Genomic DNA, 21,376 nt, shown 5'->3' on the forward strand with positions numbered 1-21,376 from the left:
ATGATAGTATTACTGATGCTTTATCAATTGACCGTACTGATTTATTACAAGAAAACAAATCTAAAGAGAAACAAAGTATTCCGTTAGTTTTAATAACTAAATACAATCCATATATACGTAAAATAAAGAAACGTATAATGAAACACTGGCATTTATTACAGTTCGACGAAGACTGTGTACAAATATTCAATACAGCACCAATAGTTGCGTATAGCAAACATAAAAGTATTGGAGATATGCTAAGTAGTAGATCAAAGTTAAGGACTTTAACATTAAATTGACAGTTGGACCCCTGATGATGGTAGATCTGTCATAATAACTAGATATATTGAAGAATAATTAACATATAAATACATGTATATCAATATAAACATGAATAATTTTCATATTTGATTATATTCAAATAATGCATCTTAAAATGACCATCCCAAGCTTAACTACCGAAACAAGAATTGTGTCGGGTCCTATCAGCAATATGGGATGCGTGGTTGCATGGGTGTTTTATTATAACAAAATGTCTCAGGAAAGAACTCTTATTACAGGATAAATGATCTACAAAGAATAAAAGGGCAAGAACACAACAAAGACATAAAATGGGTGACCAGTCAAAAAAAGATGAAAATACTGTATTTATTGGTAACTTAAAAAAAGATGCCTCAAAAGATGAACTGAAAACAAAATTGGTTGAACTATTCCAGCATGATTTAAAAATAGGTCTGAAACTACATGACATCAAAATGAAAAGTGGAAGGAACAATAAATATGCATTCATTTATTTAAATTCAAATATTGATCGGGACAAGGCAATCAATATGCTTGGTTCAAGAGAAAGCCTATCTCAGATGAGCTTTGATTTTTTACAACTGGTGGAGCCTACTCAGATTATTAAAGTTGGTGTCAAAAAGCCTGTAGTTAATGACAAAGCTAACATTAAACCTAAATTAAAACAAGAAAAAATAGAAAAATTCAGAAGTTCTGATAACAAAACTAAACTGGCAGATACACCATCACAACATATTTATATAAAGCAAGGTGATGTATCTGCACAGCATATTTATGGAAATTCAGAAAAAGTGCCAGTAAGTGGAGGAGGGGTTTTAAAATCAGCTATTGATAATCATGAAGATGGAGGAAATGCAATTACAAAATATATCGAGGATCAATTGCTTGGAACTGAAACTAGAAATAAGGAGTTCAAACTTAGTGGTGGTGATCTGAACCAGACTTTAAAGAAGTATGTGTCAAAGTATTTGTGTGGGTTTCTAAACAGTTCACAGAAAGGAACTTTATACATTGGTGTGGAAGACAGTGGTAAATACATATATATATATATATATTTATTTTTTGTGACCAAAACTTTTCAAAAGGCTTTCTAATTGTTCTATTTTGACATACAAATTTCTTGTTGATATGCACATCTACATAGTATGTCATTATTAACTACAAAGGTTCATAAATTCTGTTGTTTTGGTTTAGAGGAGTTGCGATAACAATATGTTATAGTAGTATATTTAGGCCAAATTTCTATATATGTTCAAACTTGACAAAGGGCATAACTTTAAAAAAAGAAATGTCTAAAACATTATACAGGATATAACTACATCTGTAAAATAAAATCTAAAATTAACATATTCAAAAGGATGCCTTTATTGTTGGTATCCCAATACATTCATGTATTGCATTATTTAAACAAGTTTTTAACTGCATTTTCCCATGGAAAAATCTTTGATATGCAGGGAACCGATTGATACAACTCTTTTAAATCATATAAATCTATTGAGTTTCAATATCAATGAAGGTTAGGTACATATATATAAGTCCATAACAGCTAGACTAGTTAAGTTGATATTCAAGCTGTTTTTCAGGGGCAGTAAAAGGAATAAAATGTGATCAACCAACAGAAGACCAAATCCGTCTCAGGATTGATGAAACTGTTAAGACATTTAAACCAGCGCTTTTTCCACAGAAATATCATGTGGATTTTATTCCTGTTTACATGAAAGATGGCACTTTGAAAAGTAAGTACAAAATATATTTTACAGAACACTGGAGGAATTTGCAAGGCGATGATCACAGTCAAAATTTCTTTTGATTGAAATTTTTCACAGAAATTATTTAGAATATGTTTAAGATAATTTCTTCTAAATTTCTTGCTGTAGGATTAAGAAAAATATCATGATAAATGAACCGTATTATGAAAAATATAAATATGAATACATGTGTCACTTTCAATTTTCTTTTACACATGTTAACGTAAATCATATCCTAGGTTTTAATAATAATAATAATTTATGATTGATTGCACATTGCTCTTTTGTTTTCCTGCTATAAAAGGAATAATATAAGTAGCTGAGCATTTGGTCATTCAGAAATAAATTGTCCCTAAAAGATAGAAACAAATTAGTAAATACAAATTTTCTATAAAAGTATGCAGACTTTGGCGAAACAACAAGATAGAATATCTGAAAATACAATTTCAAATGAAAAGTTGGTATCAAAGAAAATAAATGAATCCAGTGCCAGTATTTGGACTTTTGAAAACATTTGGTTTCTATTATATATGAAACCAAAAATTTTATTAGAAGCAGGCCGTTCTTTCTATGTGACATTGTTTTGGATGATTAATTGACTATAATACTATGGATTGTACAACATTAACAAAGATTTTTTAGCTCACCTGGCCCAAAGGGCCAAGTGAGCTTTTCCCATCACTTGGCGTCCGGCATCATCCATCGTCGTTAACTTTTACAAAAATCTTCACCTCTGAAACTTCTTGGCCAAATTCAACTAGACTTGGCCACAATAATCACTAGGGTATTTAGTTTAAAAATTGTGTCCGGGGACCTGGCCAACCAACCAAGATGGCCGTCATGGCTAAAAATAAAACATAGGGGGTAAAATGTAGATTTTGGCTTGTAACTCTGAAACCAAAGCATTTAGAGCAAATCTGACAGGGTTAAATTGAAGATCTAGTGAAGATCTATCTGAATTGGACAACCGGTTGTAAGGTTGCTGCCCCTGAATTAGCAATTTTAAAGAAATTTTGTCGTTTTTGGTTATTTATCTTGAATACTATTATAGATAGACATAAACTGTAAACAGCAATAATGTTCAGCAAGGTAAGATTTACAAATAAGTCAATATGACCAAAATGGTCAGTTGACCCCTTAAGGATAAATTGCCCTTTATAGTCATTTTTTACCAATTTTTCACAAATTTTTGTAATCTTTTACAAAAATCTTCTCCTCTGAAACTGCTGGGCCAAATTTGACCAAACTTGGCCACAATCATCATTGGGGTATCTTGTTTAAAAAATGTGTGCAGTGACCCAGCCAACCAATCAAGATGGCCACCATAGCTAAAAATAGAACATAGGGGTAAAATGTAGATTTTGGCTAATTTCTCTTAAACCAAAGCATTTAGAGCAAATCTAATATGGGCTGAAATTGTTTATTAAGTCAATATCTATCTGCCCAGAAATTTTCAGATGAATTGGACAACCCATTGTTTGGTTGCTGCCCCCCAATTGGTAATTCTTAAATAAATTTTGCCATTTTTGGTTATTATCTTGAATACTATTATAGATAGAGATAAACTGTAAACAACAATAATGTTCCACAAAGTAAGATCTACAAATAAGTCAACATGACCGAAATGGCCAGTTTAACCCCTTAAAGGGAAATCACACTATTTAAACTACTAATAACAATTCATTGAAATTTTGCATTTAGACAGATCATACTTATTTCAATATTTTAGGCGAAAAAAAATTTAGGGTCACCGATGTTCTTTTCGAGATATGATGTCATCAAAAAGTAAAGAATTGCATTATACCGTAATATAGAAATAGCGCTCAAAAATGCTAAAAGAAGGCAAAATTATTGTAAAACGATGTTTAACTCTGGTTTAACTAAAACAGTCAATTGTAACTTTAATCTTATACACATTTATTTTTCTCAGTTTCCTTATTTTTTAAGGCCTTTTTACATTTCCCGCCATTTTTAATTGCCGTTATTATAGATTTTTCTTGAAATAAAAAAAATCTACTAATATTTTTTCCTTCAAACTTCTGCATTAGTTGCAGCTTCAGGGGAGATTTTAAAAGCATTAATAAAAAAGGGGGATCACCGATGTTTTAAATCCGCTACAGTGGAAATAATCTTATTATCAATTTATGGCGGGAATTCTAACTTTTTCTCTTAACGTTATAGAACGACGTTGCTAGCATAGCAGCATTTCTTGCAATGCTTGGAACTATTCATGGGTTAAAATTATATATATATTTTTTTTATATAATAATATTTTTTTTAAGGTATTTTGATTATTCATTATTAAACATACAGTAACAGTTTATGAAAAAGTAATTGTCAAAGTTGTAGTCATCTAAATTTTTTAATTGCATTTGTTGTATAGGAAAAACTAATGTGTGCCTCATGCCGTATTAAAGAATTAATTTACGACTTGCAGATTTAGAATCTTCTACTTCGGAAGATTGATGGTATCTGGGCTGAAAAGTAACACGTTCCATTTAGACTAGAAACAGAATAAATTCATTAACTTGTCCATTGCACCGGGAAGATTAAACCCGAAATGCCGTGTTTAAAAAGCCACAAACTCGGCACTTAAAAAAAAAGCCCTCAATGACACCGTTTTCAGAAGAAATTTAAAATTAGCTAACATTTCTGTTATTACACAACGCTCCATAATCGACACAAATTAAGTTCGAGTTCCAGTTTTATTTTGATTTCGAATATTTTTTCAAGTAAGATTTCTAGTTTAAGCTCGAGTTACACTTAGAAACTTCTTGAGTTATACTGTTAGACAGAGTAAAAATTCTGGTTAGAGTTTAAATTTTGAGATCCGATGAAATTAAGAGTAAGAATGTGGTTTCTATTTTCTGTTGGTGCACCTCTTTTTGTTTGAATGTATATTCTTTTATCACATTTATCTTTCATTGTGGTAAATGCACCTATTTTTGCCAATACTGATTAATGAGGGGGGGGGAGGACCTTTTTCGGGACGTCAGATCAAGTGTTATTAAGCTCGGGATTTCGGGATTGACCCTTTCGGGATCCGGGATTTCTTTTTCCGATGTTCGGGATGTCAGGATTTTTTTTAAAATTCTGGACCTCGGGATTTCATGTTTTTAAGACCGGGATTTCGGGATCAGGACCCCTCTGACCCCCCCCCCCCTCATAAATGATAGTTAATAATTTGAAAATAAATAATTGAATTGGTGTGCCAATATTTTAATGCACTCTCTGATATATCATGTTGGCTATTTTTGTTTAAAGAACCAAAGAATAAAGAGTAAAAAAACTGGATGTCTTTTTCAGTCACGGTCTCCGACAATATCCCTTATCACTGTCGACAGTGATCACATTGAGTGATCTAAACTCGAACCTACATCTGAACTTTTATTACTATTTATTATTTTTTTTAACAATGTTTTCTTGATTTTTGCAAAACTTTCAGTGGCAAATATTACATGAACATTAGCACAAAACATTTGTCTGTATGAGTGGAATATTCTTTCACCAGACGGACCATTAATGTGTTTGATACAGTTTACCAGTACTTTGTGAGACATGTGTATATCTCTACATAAATATATATATATGTGTGTGTGCGTGTTAAATATTCCTCTTGTTGGAGACTGGTAAAGCCAATTGTATAGTACGTGTTGAATTATTATATGCCCGGTTACGGGACGTATTATGGTATACATCTGTCTGTTCGTCAGTCGTCAACATGTCGGACATTAACCCAAAAACGCGTTAACCAATTGGCATAAAACTTTAAAAAATTATATTATATCTATTGACGTGAGCTCCCTTTCTTTTTTTATAAATTTTGATTTTACGTTTCCGAGTTATCCATTAAAAAAGGGGGACAATTATAACACAATGTCGCTTTCATCAATTTTCATACAACTTTGATAAATTGTTTATATCTGTTGATGTAAATACCCCTTTGATTTTCATAAATTTCTAAAATGATATTGAGAAGTAATGAATCTTTCTGAAATTGTACCACAAGGTTCCATATCACAAATGAAAGGCTGAAATTGATTTAAGGGGTACATGTAATTGCTCAAAACGTTCAGGAATTAGGGGCCACAAACAATCATTTTACTAAAATTACTATTTTACAATAACTTGTGTTATGGATCTATCTAAAATTGTACTACAAGGTTCCATACCACACAGGGAAGGCTGGGATTGAGTTTTGTGGTAATTACTCCAAGAGGGGAGGGGGTGGCGCTTCATTTTTTTTTTTGCAAATTTTTCAAAATATCTCAAAACGAAATTTCCAATTGAACAGTATTGCACAATAGATTTTTAATACCTTTGACCACATTTATTTTATGTCAGAAACCTATATTATGTCAAAAATTTTATCACAATCCAAATTTAGACCGTATCAAGCTTTAATATTGTATCCAAACTTGCCCCAACTGTTCAGGGTTCAGAGGCGTTAGATATCAAAGGAACATTTGGGAAAGATGGACGACAGTCACACTTAGATCATTTCTGTCGTCACATGTGAAATAAATAACGATTTCAAATAGGACTTCCCACATTTACGTCCAGTGGCAAGTTTAATGCATATTCAGAACTAGCTAGAACATATGAATTTTACTCTGCTTTGTAAAAACCCGACAGGCTGAGCCGGATAAATACTTATATGAAATGAGATGTTTGATGAATTATTTATACATGTAGTATAGAAGACTATAATAGTAAAGACGTTGCATGCATGTGATATAAGAAAACTGTAAGTTGAAACTCATTGTTTTTATTTACAAACCTCTTTTGAACAGAAAACTACAGATTCCGATAGCTATACGCTAACATGCTGGTACTCTTGGTCTATATGTTAACGTTAATGTTAAAGTTGTGCCATTTCATGACCACTTTCGGCTATTTTTTTGCCATACATTTTGTCCATTTCGAGTAGCATTTTCATTTTTGCACTTAAGGTCAAGATGAGTCCATAATATTTTTGGAAATTTAGAATTCAATTAGATATTGAACATATACATCAGAAAATTAAAAAAAATTATATGGCACCGACTTCGGTATCGAGAAAATGGTCGGAGAGGGTACTAAGTTACATTGAATATGCTATGAAATTCCAACGTTCTTAGTGTTGATTATGCATGATGATTATGTGTTTTGTATTGGTAGATAATTTTTATCATAATGGTCTGGATAGTGGGTCATTCATTTATTAATGTTTATTTTGTGTTTCCAATATTTTTTATTCTTTATATTTTAGCACCTCATCATTCAATCTTTTTTTTTGCCTTTTATTCTGCAGTATTTGCCCATTGTTTTGTATTCCGCAGGTAAACCCCAATACAATCTAGAAACTCGCTAGTACAACATATCAGTTGTAAAAAATATGATATGTCCATTATCATTTCTCCTGCTTTAGTGGGGCATCCCTTCGAGCGTTCGCTTTTTCATAAATTAGCAACCTTTACGGCGGAATCGAAAACGGCAACGTCATAATACAGTTACGACACTATGGTGGCGCCGAGAGCGATGCGTATAAACAATAGTGTGATTTCCCTTTAATGAGCTATTGCCCTTTATAGTCAATTTTTAACAATTTTCATTAATTTGGTAAATTTTTGTAAAGTTTTACCAAATAATTTCCTCTGTTACTAAAGGGCAAAGTTCTTTATAGATAGAGATAATTGTAAGTAGCAAGAACGTTCAGTAAAGTAAGAACTTCAAACACATCACCATCACCAAAACACAATTTTGTCATGAATCCATCAATGTCCTTTGTTTAATATATGCACATAGACCAAGGTGAGTGACACAGGCTCTTAAGAGCCTCTAGTTAATCTGTCTCTTCTAGCCTATTATCAACCATTTTTACAGATAATTTAAAAGTGCTGCAGATTACAGTTGACAAGGTTGACAACTTGAAACAGCTGTATCAAGCTGATGGTAAAATTTATATGCGACGTGATGGAAGTGTTGAGGTTCTTGATCCTTCACACATACAGGAATGGTGTAAACAGGTAAGGCTGTGTTACCTAACTTACATTTATTATACCAAGGAATGGCTAACCTAGAGAACCTGGCTACAAATTAAACCCCCTCTTATAATTAAGTCAATCTAATTAAGATTAAAGAGGGTGGTAATAGGGGGTGCTTGCACGGGAAAAACGTGAAATAAGACATCGATGAACGTGAAATAATTTCTGTCATGAATGTTGCACAAAAAATAAATACTTTGATGTGAACCTTTTGTGACTGAGTCACTGTCTTCTTGTATATATTAACTCTCTGTTTTACTTGATATTCCAAATTTAGTATACACATGTATGATATAAAACGGCTTTAAAAAAAGTATTTCTTGACTATCCCTGCCAAATGTTTGAATTTTATTTGAAAAATATCGAGCAAGCAAAATTAGCATTTGAAAATCTTGATGCACATAAAATTACATAAGCAGAACACGTTGAACGAGGCACATTTCTTGCATGACTAAACGTTGAATAAAGAAGTAAAAACATGTTGAACATGAAATGAAAAATGGTGATCACGTTGCACGAAAATAACCCTTTACCACCCTCATTAAACCTCAGCACTGGCTTATTTTTTGTCTCGCCTGTGACGAAAGTCACAATATGAGAGAAATAGGTTTAACTTTCAAACTTGTGGTAGCAGCATAAAATATTGACCCCTTAAGGAGTTATTTAAGGAATGACTGTAATATTTTTTCTGTCTATGAAGAAATAACATAAAAAATGTGGTGCACACTGAATAACGCGTAGCCAGAAAAAATATTACAGTCATTTCTTATAATTTAATTCTAAATTCCATTTTAAACCGTAGAAAACCATGAAAAACGTTGATGACGTCACGGTCACATGACTAAATTATGTCTATGAGCTCATAACAAAATAACGTCAGCCAATCAGAAGACGCGTTACATCCAAAATTAAATTATTGCCCTTTATAGTAGATTTTTGACTATTTTTCGTAAATCTTAGTAATCTTTTTCAAAAATCTTCTCCTCTGAAACTACTGGGCCAAATTAAACCAAACCTTGTCACAATCATTATTGGGGTATCTAGTTTAAAAATGTGTCCAGTGACCCAGCCAACCAACCAAGATGGCCACCATGGCTAAAATAGAACATAGGGGTAAAATGTAGTTTTTGGCTTATATCTCCAAAACCAAAGCATTTAGAGCAAATCTGACATGGGGGTTTAATTGTTTATCAGGTCAAGATCTATCTGCCTTTAAATTTTCAGATTAATCAGACAACCCATTGTTAGGTTGCTGCCCCTGAATTGGTAATTTTAAGTAAATTTTGCTGTTTTTGGTTATTATCTTGAATATTATTATAGATAGACATAAACTGTACACAGCAATAATGTACAGCAAAGTAAGACCTAAAAATTAGTCAACATGACCGAAATGGTCAATTGACCCCCTCAGGAGTTATAACCCTTTATAGTCAATTTTTAACAATTTTCATAAAATTTGTAAATTTTTACTAACATTTTCCACTGTAACTACTGGGCCAAGTTCATTATATATAGAGAAAATTGTAAGCTGCAAGAAAGTTCAGTAAAGTAAGATCTATAAACACATCACCATTACCAAAACACAATATTGTCATGAATCCATCTGTGTCCTTTGTTTAATATTCACATAGACCAAGGTGAGCGATACAGGCTCTTTAGAGCCTCTAGTTTTGTTTACCTGCATGTTGTTAGAAAAGCATGTGTTTATTTATTAAATGTTTTTGGTAAATTTCCAGATTCACCAGATGGAATTACAAAAACAGCAAGAAGAAAATGTTAGAAATTTAGATCTTGAAAGAAACAAAATTCACAGCGAAAATGAAAAGGATAAGAAACAAATAGAAAAAGAGAAAGAAGAAGCAATTAGCAAATTCAAGAAACAAATAACAGAAGTCAAGGAAGAAGAAATAAGCAAATTGAAGATAGAAATTACAGTTGTCAAAGAAGAAAATAAACATTTAAAGAAAAACAAGTCTAAAGTGTGTGTGTTGATGTAATACAACTGTACTGTCAAGGCACATAGTGTATGTTAGACATTAATACATTATATTTTTTATGAAAACAGTTTTTTTTAATGTTTCTCCTGACAGCAAAGCTGTGGTGACATATATAATCTTGTGTGTTTTTTGCCTTAATTTATAAAAATCATTTAGCCTCAAAGGCATCAATTATCATAGAATAAATCTGTGATATCAATTTAGCAATAAAAGATATAAATCTTTTTTTGGGTATATGTACACATAATTATATTAACATTCTTTTACATTCCTCACTGTCAAGTAGAGTTTATGACAATATATACTGTTGATGCATTTTTATTTGTGGCTACTGACTTTAAAGGATTGCAAAAAAAGATTGTTTTGTATTTTTTACAAATTCAGCAACAAATTGAAAGGAAATTTATTCTTTCTAGAACATTTAAATTGTGGTTTAAATATACCCATGCAATCCACGAAATTTAGTACCCCAGGAATAAAAGTAATTTATTTGTTTGAGAACATATATATTACGTTTAATTGTTTATTGACATCATTTTTCAATGTGTGTGTGGGTTTTTTTTTGTATAATAGTTTGGTTGTATGTCTGTTTCGTAAATTAAACTTCTTGGTGGTTTTATACCAACAAATTGTTGTTGAAGTAAAATTAGAAAAAAATAATGTCATTTTTTTGCAATTAAATGAAATATATGATGTAGATTACACAACACTGCCAATGATATAGATATTTTTTTCGTCAATGTATTATTTTTGCTATGATGTGATGTATTTGTTTTGGTGATATTATATTATTTTATCCTGCAATTGGGTGTCCTACTATACAGATACAGCCCTACAGATATCGCTATGCTGTATCTGTACACTATACAGATATCGCTTAAAAGCTCCGCCCACTGCCGGACTGAGTATTGTATGAACCTATGTGACCTCAGAATGTGTATTGGGAGTCGCATTCCAATGACGTATCAATTGCAGACTAACGTTTACTTTTATACGTTCTGTTTGTTTTCAAAAATTTCTTTTGAGCAACAAGAATCAAACCAATTTTCTGATAACATACACACACGAACCGCAGTCTTTTCTACGATGACAACTACTGTCAAAACTTTAATGTGTATGATTGTGTTACACAAACAACCATGTCAATTTCAGCATGCATGTTTAGTGAATGTCGAGTCTGAAGCGTAGGACAACACGTACACTCCTGTCTCAAATTGGACAATGTTTTGTTATTTATTTTTACTGTTGAAATTATTTGTTATGTTAAAATAGATAATTATTCACCTTGAGCGATGTATTATTGTTGAACATTCGATAATTCTTTTTTGCGAACCCGTCTTCTGCTGCATGTGTGATTACTACATATCGTATTACTACACGGGCCTCAAGGGATTTCAAATCGAAAATAAATGCAAAATAAATGTTTTTGTGTCTTTCAAAACACAAATAATATACAGAATTAATTGCAGGATAAAGACAATAACTGTTTAGTGTCTTTAAATATCAGCGGTATTTGAACTCGGCTCGAAACAGGTGTAATAGCTCGCTAAAAGCTCGCATACACCTTGTTTCCTAGCCTCGTACAAATACAGCTGATATTTAAAGACACTAAACAGTTATTGTCTATATATTGTATGTTTCTTCAAATTATGTATATTCATATTTCTGATTTTCGAATATGACAATAGGAAAACATACTTAACTATTAAGACTTTATTCTACTTTAATTCATAATAAGTTATAATTTGACTAGACCACATTTTAATTTGACTAGACCACATTTTAATTTGACTAGACCCACATTTTAATTTGATTAGACCATATTTTAGTTTGACTAAACTTTTCATTTTAATTTGACTAGATTTAACGTTGAAATATGAAAGAGTGGAACCCAGTGTCTTGCCTACTTTTGATGTTAGGCGCAGGCACAACAAAAAATAGGATTTTTTTTTTTAATTTTCCTCTGGATACTATCTTTTGATGGTAAGAAGCTTCTGTCCAAATTTGGTTAAATTCCAGGATGGTTTATGAATCTAATAGATGTTATATAAACTTTAACTGCAGACTGTATGTAATGTTAACTAGATGAAAAACTTATTCCATTTATAAGCAATAAACGGTACAACAGGAATATTTTTACCACTAGCTTTTAATCAGAAATAAACTTCTGTCCAAATTTGGAACAAATCCAGGATAGTTAAGAAAGTAATTAAATTTTTTAAAACTTTAACCACAGAGTGAATGTAGAAAAAACACTGGCAGAAAAACTAAGTTCATTTATAAGTAAAAGAGATAAGGAGGATTTTATTTTTTACAAAATTTACTTCCGGATACTATCTTATGATCATAAACAAGCTTCTGTCCAAGTTTGGTATAAATCCAGGATACCGGTAGTTTTAGAAAGGTATTTTAAAAATAATTCAAAAAAATTAACCAGAGTGAAGATTTGTGGCCTACCACGGCCCCTGCCAACGGAATGTAGGATTGCTATGTTTTGTTTATGCGACAAATTTAGCAGGCTGGAAAAAAATACTGTATATAAACTTTTGTCAACTATTATTAAAATTGATGTATTTTAGCTTGTTTAAGATTTTTATGAATATTTTTAGAAGTGTTTGAATATATATAGTAGTTATTTTACTGTAGGGTCCTTAGTAGCCAAGTGGTCCAAGACCAGTAGAATTTGCATCGGACCAGTAGATTTTCTCAGCTAGTGGTCAGGCAGACCAGTAGAATTTTGTGATGTCCATCATCGTTAACTTTTACAAAAATCTTCTCCTCTGAAACTACTTTGCCAAATCTAACCAAACTTGGCCACAATCATCATTAGGGTATCAAATTTGAAAAATGTGTCTGGTGACCCGGCCAACCAACCAAGATAGCCAGCAATGGCTATCAATAGAACATAGGGGTAAAATGTAGATTTTGGCTTATTACTCTGAAACCAAAGCATTTAGAGCAAATCTGACATGGATAAAATTGTTTATCAAGTAAAGATCTATCTACCCTGAAATTTTCAGATGACTTGGACAACCTGTTGTTGGGTTGCTGCCCCTGAATTGGTAATTTTAAGGAAACTTTGCCGATTTTGGTTATTGTCTTGAATATTATTATTGAAAGAGATAAACTGTTAACAGCAATAGTGCTCAGCAAAGTAAGATCTACAATTAAGTCAACATGACTAAAATGGTCAGTTGACCCCTTAAGGAGTTATTGCCCTTTAAAGTCATTTTTTACCAATTTTTTGCAAATATTTGTAATCTTTTACAAAAGTCTTCTTCTCTGAAACTACTAGGCCAAATTTAACCAATCTAGCCACAATCATTATTGAGTTATCTAATTTAAAAAATGTGTGCGGTGACCGAGCCATCCAACAAAGATGGCCACCATGACTAAAAGTAGAACATAGGGTAAAATATAGATTTTGGCTTATAACTCTGAAACCAAAGCATTTAGAGCAAATGTGACAAGGAATTGAATTATTTATCACGTCAATATCGATCTTCCCTGAAATTTTCAGATGAATTTGGTTGTTGGGTTGCTGCCCCCTTAAATTGGTAATTTTTAAAGAAATTTTGCTGTTTTTGTTATTATCTTGAATCCTATTATAGAGATAAACTGTAAACAGCAATAATGTTCAGCAAAGTAAGATCTGCAAATAAGTCAACATGACCAAAATAGTCAGATGACCCCTTAATGAGTTATTGCCCTTTATAATAAATTTTTAACAATTTTCATTGATTTAATTAATTTTTGTAAATTTTTACAAAATATTTTCCTCTGTAAATAAAGGGCCAAGTTTAAAAAAAAATTATTATAGAGAGAAAATTGTAAGTAGCTCGAATGTTCAGTAAATTAAGATCTACAAATACATCATCACCAAAACACAATTTTGTCATAAATCCATCTGTGTCCTTTGTTTGATATGCACATAGACCAAGGTGAGGGACACAGGGTCTTGAGAGCCTCTAGTTCTTGTCTAACATATGTAAAAGAAAGTATGAAAATAAAAGTAAACATCTATCATTTATATACTGTAAACTCAGAAATTAATGGGAGGTTTTTATTATTGCGAAAAATGAGTCAGAGTTGTAGACGCAATAATTTTAACTATTTTATATGAATTAAACAGAATTTTTCTCAAAATCGTAAAAATTAAAATCGCATTTAAGTCTAAAATGACAAAATCGCAATAATAAATGCACACAATAATTTCTGAATTTACAGTAAGTGTTTGTCAAATGAATGTCATTTTTGCAGGACCAGTAGATTTGGAGATGGACCAGTAGACTTTTCAGTCCATTGGTCTGGCCAGTACAAAAAAAAGCTTAAATGACCCCTGGTTATTAATGTATTTAAAATAAATATATATTTATTTTGCAATAAAAATGGACCTAAGTTTTAGACTAGGACACATTATTTTGTATGAAACTTAACATTATACGCAATCAAGTCATACTTAGTTGAAAGATGTAAAACATATAATAATTATAAATGTGCATATTTTTTAAGTGGTCATATTTTGTTCAACATATTTTGTTTAATGGTTTGTTAGTTATTGCTTTTGGTACATAATTTTACAGGAACAATCTTTTGCTCTCTATTTGAACTGCAAGAAGCTATAGTAGGATATTATATATCCAGTACTAGCTATATATGCTTGGTAAAGACAACCTTATGCTCACAAATCCCCACATGGGTGGATGGTTTTATTCCTAGTTATTTGTTCTAGACCAACATGCTAGATGATTTAATAAACCTATGTGCCATCAAAACTTCCTTGACAGCCTTAATATTCAAAAATTACTTTCAGACCCCCTTTGAAAAATATAGGCCAGTCTGAGAAGCACAAAAATATGTATCCAAGAAGAATAAAAAAGGCATAAACCAAGATTTAAAAAAAATTTATTATTGGTATTTCTCAATGTGATATGTCTTACTTTTTAAACGAATGAAAGCAATTTTTTAGGACACCATTAGTTATCTACATTGATTATAAAGGGAAAAATAAAGAGTATTATTGTTTTTTTTTTCATTTTCAGATAAAATTTACATTAAGGAGAAATAACATTGATTTACAAGATTAATCTTTAAAAAAAAAATTTAAACATGAAAGAAACAGTAAAAAGTTACTTTTCAAGTTATTGTTTACTAAATACTTAGCGATTGGATAATCATAAGTGAGCTATCAGTTCATTTTGTTTATTACTTGTTTCTCTTTTGCCTTATATCTGTCTTAGTTTAATGGGAGATAAGGTATTGATTAATCTTTAATTGTTTACATTTGCATATGTCTTATCATAAGTTACGTTGAGATTTTTTTTATTTATTTGAAGCTGTTGGGGAATATACTGTGGTGAGCAATGGAGTTTCCTCATTTTTAAAATGTTTACCCTGTGAATAACTTTTTTATATTTTTTATATTGTATTTTTTAATTGTTTTTTACACTCTTAAATTTTTATATTTGATTAAAAGCATCAAGTAGTCTCTTTTTTGTGTTTCTAAAAGGCTACTAACCAAAAAAATGAAACAGCAACCTTGTAACAACAAACCAAGAGACATCCTCAATCTGACTATTACTTGTGCATTTGCCAACTTGTGATTTTCTCCACAAATTCAATTTATTGACTTTTTGGGTCACCAGGCAGAAACAGAAACCACCAATTGAACTTTCTGCATCAATTTCTGTCTATCATATACTTTTTTTTAAAGATCTTCTCCTCCGACACTTTTTAATCAAATTTACAACCAAAGTTTTGTTGCATGATTTTTAGCCTTAGGGCTATTTTTAGGACTTTGATAAAGTTTGTGTTATTTATTCCAGTCAGTCAACAAACATGGCCACCATTGATAAAATAAGAACATGTGGGTAAAATGCTTTATGTCTTGAAAAAACTTTCTTTTCAGGTCTTTTCATTCTCTTTCAACTCCAGTCAAAGGTCATGTATCCTAAAAGGTAGGTTTAATGTCGTCTGGGGTATGAAAATATTTTTTAACCTGTTACCTTTTGATGGCTATTATTGGTTTGTTTCTCTTTCCTATATTTTCTCCCATTTATCTGTTTATCTATTGTAACCCTGTCGTATAATGTAGTCATTTTAATTTTACAATTACCACTGCCATTAAAGCGGGAGGTTTGGCATGCCACAAAACCAGGTTCAACCCACCATTTTTTCATAAAATGCCCTGTGCCAAGTCAGGAAATGGCCATTGTTACATTATAGTTCTTTTCTGTGAGTGTTACGTTTCGGTGTTGTGTCTCTGTTGTGTCGTAGCTCTCTTATATTTGATACCTTTCCCTCTGTTTTAGTTTGTAACCCGGATTTGTTTTTCTCTATCAATTTATGAATTTTGAACAGCGGTATACTACTGTTGCCTTTATTTAATGTCCTTTGTGATCAGGTTTGACTTTTATACTTTTCCCCCATAAATTATAAGGTGACTATTTTGGTAGGTCTTGACCTTTGGTTAATATTCATGTATTTGCCCATTACCTAAAAAATCCTATAAGATAGGTAGACCGTTTGAATAAATAAAAAAAACAGTGTCGTAGCATTTCAAATAACTCGTAATTGAGCATTCTGAAAGTTATTGATTGACATTCAATGTTTGACTAATTTTTATCATTTTGTCAATTATCTTAAAAGCTATGTAGAAGCTGCAAACAGAAAAATAATCTGCCATTCAACATCTTCAAAAATTCCAATTTGACCAAACCATTGATACAGGTAAGTGACAAAAGGTCTTTAGGGTCTTTAGTTTGTTTCTTACTGACATTATTCTTTAATAAGATGATACTAAAAAGAAATTACTAGACATACTATAAGCAATAGGCCAATTTTATTTTGAGTATGGAATAAATGTAAGGTGTACATGTCGATCTGGAACATATTTCGTTGACATAATTTTCATGGTTCAATGTTTAGTACTTTTGTTGGCAGGTATTTAACGCCCCATTTATTATGCCCCATTTATGGGCATTACGTTTTCTGGTCTGTGCGTCTGTTTGTTCGTTCGTTCGTCTGTCCCGCTTCAGGTTAAAGTTTTTGGTCAAGGTAGTTTTTGATGAAGTTTAAGTCCAATCAATTTGACACTAAGTACACGTTTCTTATGATATGATCTTAATAATTTTATTGCCAAATTAGAGATTTTACCCCATTTTCACGGTCCACTGAACATAGAAAATGATAGTGCGGATTGGTCATCCGTGTACTTAGAACAATTCTTGTTTGTTATGATATAAGCAAAAGGTAAAGCATTTTTGGTGTATGGAATATTTGTAAGGTGTACATGTCTTTGGCCGGGTTTATCTGAACTTGTTACCAGTTTCTATAAACAATATGTTATTTATACGTGTTACATGGCCTGATTGTAAGGATTGCATGCATATGTTTATCTGTCGGGGCTCATCTGATCTTTTTATGGTTCATGGGTCAATGTGAGGATGTCTTGGTTTTGGTCCTTTTTTCCAACACTATTTTTCATAGTTGTGTTATATTTTGTATATGGGATAGTTGTTCATCTGACCTTGGACTTATTGTCATGGTTCCTTGAGATATGTCAACTCTTTTCATGGTTAGGTCAGTTTCTCGGGTACTGTACGCAATAGGAATCACAATCACAATTGGTGTTTGCAATGAATGTGTTGGGTACATGACCATATGGTAGGGTTCATTTGTTCTTGACCTTATTTCATTATACCTTGGCCAACGTAACTTTTTTGTAGTGTAAGTCTTCAAGCAATAGGTATCTTTATTAGGGTATATGGAATGATTGTAAGCATATCCTTTGGGAGACATTTCAGGATGTGCATTCTTCTTGTGATTAAATTAAACATATTCTGTTTATTGAGTGATAGAAATCGTAGATATCACTTTGGCATGGGCCGCTTGATCAGATCTGTTTTCAATCAGTCGTTAATACATTATGTTTTTGAGATCAAGTTAGAGTCTAATTGAATATACAAACAACAGGCCCGTCAACCATATGTTACATGTAAATCATTGTACTATATACTGTTTCTTTGACAGATTAGACATGAATAAACTCAACAGTAGTATACCGCTGTTCGAAAGTCATAAATCGATTGAGAGAAAACAAAACCGGGTTACAAACTAAAACTTAGGTAAACACATCAACTACAGAAAAACAACGAAACACCAAAAATACTAAAGTGCGACAAAAATCCCAATACGACAATGCAACACACACATAAAAGATATCAACCGCCATTCATTGGTCAGTTTGAAATGTTTGTTACCTGTTGACCCTGATCTCAGGCTATTTTAAATTCATGTAAAATCAGTAAGGTTGAGCATGTCCACTGTTTTGGAGTTAACTCGACCAATCTGGAAAAATGTTGATTTAATAAACCCTACTTTAACTTATGCTCACGGTCATAAAACTTTCGAGCATGATTTTTGTACTCTGACTCGAAAATCAACCAATCAAATTGCTGGATTTCATGTTTCGAGCATGATTTTTGTGCTCCGAGCACTGAGCAAAGTTTTATGTAGTTCAGTGGTTATCGGTGTCTCATGTCTGTCATATTTCTTTGTCGTAAATTGCTTTGTTATGATTTATGCCGTTAGTTTTCTGAAGTGAATTGTTCCATATTTTTCACGTCGGGTCTTTTATACCCGACTATGGCGTATTGGTTGTCATGGCTGAAGACCGTACAGTTGCCTATAATTGCTCACATCCACTTCCTTTGAACTTTGGTGTCTCATTGACAATCATACCAATTATCCTCATTTTCATATGTAGAATGTAGTCCCGCTTTTGCATACTAGACCACTACTGTGCGAGATTTCTATCCCGTGCCGTTTGACAGTAATCATTGCAGACAGTCTGACAGGGTTGTAGCACTTTGGATTGATTATGAATAAAATGGGATTTTGGGTTTATGTCAATCAATAAAATAGCAACCCAACAACAAAAATGAAAAAAAAATAAAATAAAAAGGGCAAAACGCAGTCTTCAACAGCAGAAAGGCGTCATGCTCTCTACTGTCCCAAGATAATTAATTTGCTAGTAAATCATACAAAAACATTGCTGTCAATAACACCTATCATTCAAATTATAATAATAGGAGCGGGCTATCTGAGTCTTAAACTTGGTCCTGGTAGCATGGTAGAAAATAATTCTACTTCTACTTCTACATGCGTTATATTCTTATCGAATAATTTCAATACATTTTTATTTAACAGAAGAACGTTGCCAATAAGTGTTGTGTTCTCAGAAAGGCGGACAAACGATCGGCACTCCGCCTGAAAATAATTTGTCCCAATATTTTTCAAAATAATAAGATTCGTTAAATTTGTTTAATTGGTAGATTTAGATATGATTTTATCGAATAGGATATTATTATATTCATTTTAAAAAGATAATGTAATGGAGGTTGATACAATGTAACTTCAATGTTGCATACAAAAATAACAATTCAGGTAAGTACGGTTTTGTTTTCTATGATACTGTCACTTCAAAGTTAAGTATGTAAAGCAGGATCTTCCTTACCTTCCGGAGCACTCTTGATTATCTCGATTTTTGTTGTTTTCAGTTTCTTTTTTTTTAAGTGTGATCTGTCTTTTCGTTTCTCTTGGATACCAATTTTTGAAATTATTTTTTTATGCAGTGACATTTAAATCAATATTACGTTGTTCATGTTGTTACGGCCAGAAATTACCTTTAAATTGTAGCCAACAAAAGACACAAATCAATAATAAAATTTAACAATATTTATTATACAAAAGTTTACAAGAAGTATTACACAAATATTACTGTCAACTTAACTGTCAAAATATGAGTCCAATCTTTTATCTTTATCTGTATCCGGAAATCTTTCGGAATCCAATCTGAATATTCGTTCACTTCTAAGGTCACAATCCAGTATGATGTTGTTTGCAGAATAAAAATGTCAATCCAAATGCTATGAATATTAATGTCTATCGATGTCTAAGTCCAAATCCAAGAGTGAGTGTTTAACTTTAGTGTCTGTATATATATAGTTGGCATGGAAGATTCTAGAACAGTCTATAATGGAACATCCTAGAAAGTTACAACAGAAGTTTCTAGTAAAATGTAGAAGTTTATATAACGCATCTTTTATTAGGATCATTCTGGAAAGTTCCAATCATTCTGTAATTGTTCCAGTGATTTCTAAACTGCACAGTTCTAAGATTATTCTGTAAACAACTATCAGGACACACAACACAAATCAGGCGAACATAAATAAATACAATAATTACAATATCATAACACCTCCCCCCTTAAAAGAAGTTTTAGTGTAACAAAAACTTATCATGAATAAAACGAACAAAATACATAGTATATACAAAGTGTTTTAATAAGCTCTAGATAAAGCATCTGCTATTACATTATCTTTACCCTTAATATGTTTTACAATTACATCATATTCCTGTAACAATGAACTCCACCTAGTCAACCTCTGATTCTTGTTTCTCATTTTATTTATGAAGGTGAGAGGATTATGATCAGTACAAACAAGAATAGGACATACAGTGGGATTCAAATATACATCAAAATGTTGAAGTGCTGACAACATTGCAAAACACTCTTTTTCAATAGTTGAATAATTTTTCTGATGTTTATCTAATTTCTTGGAAAAATATGATATAGGTTTCTCAACATTATCATCTGTCTCTTGGTATAAAACAGCTCCAATTCCTACATCGCTTGCATCAACGGCAAGTTTAAATTGTTTTTCAAAGTCTGGAGTAATCAGAACTGGACTATTAATTAAAAGTGATTTGCTATTTTCAAAAGCGTTTTGACAATTTTCACTCCAGATAAATTTATAATCTTTTCGTAAAAGATGAGTCAGTGGTTGAACCACAGAAGCAAAATTTGAACAAAATTTTCTGTAAAATCCAATCATGCCTAAATATCTCATAAGTTGTTTTCTATTTGTAGGAGGAGGAAATTTGGAAATGGCTTCTACTTTAGCCATAATAGGTTTCACTTGACCTTGGCCAACTGTATGCCCTAAATAATCAACAGTGGCCTGACAAAATTCACTTTTACCAAGATTAACAGTCAAATTTGATTGTAACAATCTATCAAAAGTATCATACAAATGTGTTAAATGCTGTTCCCAGCTATCACTACACACAATTAGATCATCAATATAAGCATAACAACAGTTTAAATCTTTTATAACAGTATTGATCATTCTTTGAAATGTAGCTGGTGCACTTTTCATGCCAAACGGCATTACAGTATATTGAAATAAGCCATCTGGTGTAACAACAGCTGATATTTCACGAGCTCTCTGTGTCAATGGAACTTGCCAATAACCTTTCA

The 21,376-nt window shown here is 31.8% G+C and overlaps 1 protein-coding gene across 1 annotated transcript; it reads left to right on the top strand.

Moving 5' to 3' along the window:
• The first annotated feature begins 593 nt into the window (after positions 1–593).
• On the top strand, positions 594–10,053 carry LOC139497709 (uncharacterized protein PF3D7_1120000-like). The gene is made up of 4 exons (XM_071285944.1): positions 594–1,311; positions 1,866–2,018; positions 7,896–8,038; positions 9,793–10,053. The coding sequence occupies exons 1-4, from the start codon at positions 594–596 to the stop codon at positions 10,051–10,053; spliced, it is 1,275 nt and encodes a 424-aa protein (XP_071142045.1).
• The last annotated feature ends 11,323 nt before the right edge of the window (positions 10,054–21,376 follow it).

Source organism: Mytilus edulis, chromosome 12 (genome assembly GCF_963676685.1).
Source record: "Mytilus edulis chromosome 12, xbMytEdul2.2, whole genome shotgun sequence".
Classification (NCBI taxonomy): domain Eukaryota; kingdom Metazoa; phylum Mollusca; class Bivalvia; order Mytilida; family Mytilidae; genus Mytilus; species Mytilus edulis.